We start from the raw sequence: 4,383 nt of genomic DNA on the forward strand, positions 1-4,383 counted from the left end.
AACCGGAAGTCGCGTGTTCGAATCCTGATGAAGACTCTCGATGGACCACTTCGGGGGCCAATTTTGAGTTTGTGTTTCCACACAAACTGTCCCTGTAACTTTGTTGTTAATTTTTTCTTCGAGTAGAAATCCTTGCCATCTCTTTTGATGTGATAAATTTAGAAGTTTCTTTAAACAAGAGTGAAGAGTGCAGTCTTCTTAGTTAATGTATTTACAGTTGGTGTAAGCGCTCAATAAAATAACAGATTAAGAACGTCCACCAGTTTACGATGGCTGATGATATAAAATAAATTTTCGCTCATGCCTTCGTCCGAGTCTAAAGGTGGATTCAAATCAACGGAACATTCGCAGCTTCAAGAAACCGAAAAAAAAAACGAGCAGCAGTACCATGAATTAACTGTCATCGCAAGGTATTTACTTGATGAAACTCCATGTATCTCAGACACTGAGCATATGTCTTTAAGCCTTCTGTTTGTTGCAGTGCTGCAGCAACGTACGGGGATGGAAGTCCAAATTTTAAATTTCTCCCTAGCCTCGAAATGAGTGTATAAAATGTGTTTTTGCATTAAATATTACGTTATTATCTTATGTCATGATGTTGCATGTTAAAATGCAGGGGCTCTATAGAGGTCAAGCCCCCGAGCCCCCCAAATCTCTAGCTACGTCACTGGTTTGTTGATTCCGATTGAGTTCGAGAAAACTTCAATGATTTCGTACCTGTTGCTCAGAGAGACGAGCTGCCTGCGTCTAACGTCAAAGTTAGTGAATACATTGTGTACAGTCTAGTCACAAACTACTCGGCCAAGACTGCGATGGATTCCCTGTGATGGCTAGCTTTCAGAAATATGTTTAGATAAGGACTTGTGGACAAAATCGAAAGAAGTCTTTGTCCGTTGGACGTCTCACAGACTTGACATTGAATCAAGGAGTCAATGAGGGCAATGATCTGAATGACGTTTCAGATATACGTCATGCTGTTGGCGTCATCAAGAAGACTATATTTTCGTAACTGTCCCAAGCGAGAGATATGAATATAAATTTCCTTTGTTTTTTCGTCAGACATGATGGACTAAGAAATACGAATCAAACCTTTTTTAAGTAACATCTTTGAAAAGATTTTTGATTGTTTGGCGGATCTTAAAATTACGGTTGTTAGTGAAACCAGACAAACTGAACATGTGTAATCTGTGCCTGCTTCTCATGTGTTTCCGATTTATCTTTTCATTGTCGTCAATTATTTTAGCAGTTTCCTAGATGCTGCAGACTGTCCATGTTTACAATAAGGCCACTCAACAGCACATCACTGACAGTCTTACTGACGCAATCAAAAACCAACTATTCCAAACTGTGAAACACTTCAACATCCCCCCCCCAAAAAAAAAAAAGCTAGACTGCTAGCAGATAAACTTTGTATTGAGCTGGTGCGGCCGAGAATTAGCAGTCGAAAGACACGCCGAGCTAAAAAAAAAACATGTTTGGATTTTGAGAGGTGTTAGAGAACACGGCTATGCATTCTTTAGCTTTGATTCTTCCGTTCTTCATTAACGTTTCGCTGCGAGAACTGTCAATAAATTTATTCTCGTCGCGATGGACAAGCTGGAGTTGAAAGCTTATCGAGCGGTTCTGATATTCTTCTTCAATTTGCAGCTCTTGATGAAGACAAAACAGGCTGAACATTTATTTACGAAGAACTTAATAGTTTAGAGGGATGGGGGAGGCACCAGTTCTTTTCTTTAATATCTCAGTAACAAGAAAGTTAAAGCTACGACTTTGAGTCATAGGTGGCAAATTGCACCCCCCAACTACGAAAAATTCTGCGGGTGCCCATGACTTGGCGGTTAAAGGTAACCTAGTCTTCATCGTATACAATAATGTAACTATAAGCAGAGGTACAGTGCCACTAAAAAGCTTTTAAACCAACCAATCAAGTTACAACAAGATTAAATAAATACTATCTTAATACGCCATAATGGGAACGAACTGAAATCATGGGCACATTGACATAAGAGGACAAAAGAATGATCTGTTCTATATCCCAAGTCGGAAGTAGATCCCCTCACTTGAGGCTCCGCAGAAGAGAGAAGCCACCGACAGACAAAGCCACTGGAGCAGATCAACGGTTCTAATTTAAGGAAGGTTGCGGTACACCAGCCAGCAGTAGTAAAGCCCTAGTCTACCGGACCTGTGTGTTGAGCACCTTGTTATACGGAAGTGAAACATGGTCAACCTACTCATGGGAGGAGAAAAAGCTGAGAGTCTTCCACCTCCAATGCCTAAGGCGGATCTTTAAAATAAGGTGGCAAGATAAAATAACCAATGATGAAGTGCTACGAAGAGCAGGGTGCCAGGACATCCGCTCTGTTATCAGCAGGAGACGCCTTGGCTGCACGTTCGTAGAATACCAGTAGGTCGAGTTCCACTGGACATTCTGTATGGCGATCTAATACAGATATACAGTTATACAGATGTATGCAAACGCGACATGAAGCTCTTCAAGATCGACACTAGCAGCTGGGAAGAGGTGGCACTGGATAGATCCACATGGAGAGAGAGCATAAAGAAGGGGTCTTGGATTGCAGGTGCCATACATAACTGAAGCAGAAAGAAGGGTAAAAATGCAACGGCGCCTGGTGATTATATATGCCCAACCTGCGATCGCAGCTGTGTATCAAGGATTGGCCTCTTTAGTCACACAAGAAGTTGCAAAGGGAAAAGATCGTCTCTCGAGACGTAAAATGCCACAAAAAAATTCTACTTTACTTTTGAGTCTTCTCTCCTGAAGGTTTTCTAAATTAAGTGATTTTACTAAAGGTGTTACTCTAGTCAAATATGAATATTCTTTTGTTATGAATATCACTACTCTATTTTGTCTGTTCCTTATTCTTAATATTTTCTTGAGTAGTGGGGTCCCAAACAGAGGATGCATATTCTATTATTGGCCTAACCAAGGTTAAATAACATTTTTTATGTAGGTTCTTATTTGATTTATAGAAATTACTTTTGATAAACCCTAATGCTTTGATTTTTTGATAGTTTGATCGATATGGGGATTCCATGACAAATAAGACAGCGAAAGATTATTTTTGTGTTGATATGGTGCGCAAGGGTGCGGTCGTTCAAGAAAGACACAAGCGATTCCAAGTAGATCTACAAGTTTTACGGTCTTAATTTTCTTTTCATAATGCCGCCGAAGAAGTCGAAACCTCAGTTTTATATAGAAGAAGGAGGTGTGAACCTTCAGGTAAGTGGATCCAAATGTAAAATATTCACTTCGCATTGATCTATATTTGATCTTCAAATTGTGCGTAGCTATTGTACATTGTAGATGTACATCTAGTATTAACTTATTTAAATATTTAATATAGATCTAGGTCATCTAGGTCTAAGCCTATAAGTATAATTATCGTGTAATATCATTTAGTAACTGGTATAGTATAATTATAGTCTATAGTACTACTAATAGTATATAATAATAAGTACGTAAAAAAGAAGATTGTAAAAATGTTTAATCTATTAGTATTCTAGACTGTAAATCTAGATCTTATTTTTATTAATTTGAGTAAAAGGGGCGGACTGGCTATATCATGGATACCCAGGCTATTGAGCATCGTGATTAATAAAAGAAAAGTTCCAAGACAAATACATTACATGTCCAGTCATAAACGAATTCTTATTGGTGGAGTTGGAGCATGACCTCGAGTTGGCCCCGCTACGAAGCTCTTCACAATACACAGTTATTATCTAGAACAATGTGTTGCAATGTGTTGACAGAAAAAAAGAAGAAAATAAGTAAGATAAAAAACAAGCATTGCTGGAATCCTGTTCTAAAAAATGTAGCAAATGTACAGTACACATAACGAGCAGGGTGGCCAGCACAACAAAAGACCGCCTTTACTTTCCCCTACTAAAGTCAGGTATCCGTTAGAGTTGTATGGAGTCAAAAGAAATCCAAATATCCCAAAATTCAAAATTGCAATCTTCACCGAGATTCGAACCCAGGGCCCCAGGTTCTGAAGCGCTTTAAGCACTTAGCCACCGCACCCCCTTAACCTTGTGTAATGGGCATTTAAATAATGGAGTGAGACAATTTTTATTTTCATCTGTAATTTAAAGTCCACATGCCTGAGAAAACGGCGAGGAGTGAAAGTGAATCATACACAATATGTCTGTTGATTGAAGTTCTTCAGATAGCTTCAATCTGAATGTCAAGTACATGTACATGTTAATGTTTATGGTGATAGGAATTTGTTAACATTGAAAGATTCCTCATTCCAGGTGTTTTGCCTCATTTATTTAGCTTGTAAAATACGTTTAAAATTATCTAAAAAAATATTTATTACCTTAAAAAGTCACAGAATTATTTTAATGATAGGTATAATAGGA

At 38.4% G+C, this 4,383-nt stretch overlaps 1 protein-coding gene across 1 annotated transcript in view; it reads left to right on the top strand.

The window, feature by feature from the left end:
• The first annotated feature begins 3,115 nt into the window (after nucleotides 1-3,115).
• The window catches only part of LOC129926883 (uncharacterized), a 30,201-nt gene continuing 28,933 nt past the window's right edge, over nucleotides 3,116-4,383 (top strand). The window contains exon 1 of the mRNA XM_056033358.1: nucleotides 3,116-3,241. Coding sequence (XP_055889333.1) covers nucleotides 3,182-3,241 — 60 coding nt within the window. The 5' untranslated portion in view covers nucleotides 3,116-3,181. The remainder of the gene's footprint in view (nucleotides 3,242-4,383) is intronic.

Source organism: Biomphalaria glabrata, chromosome 6, assembly GCF_947242115.1.
Source record: "Biomphalaria glabrata chromosome 6, xgBioGlab47.1, whole genome shotgun sequence".
NCBI lineage: Eukaryota > Metazoa > Mollusca > Gastropoda > Planorbidae > Biomphalaria > Biomphalaria glabrata.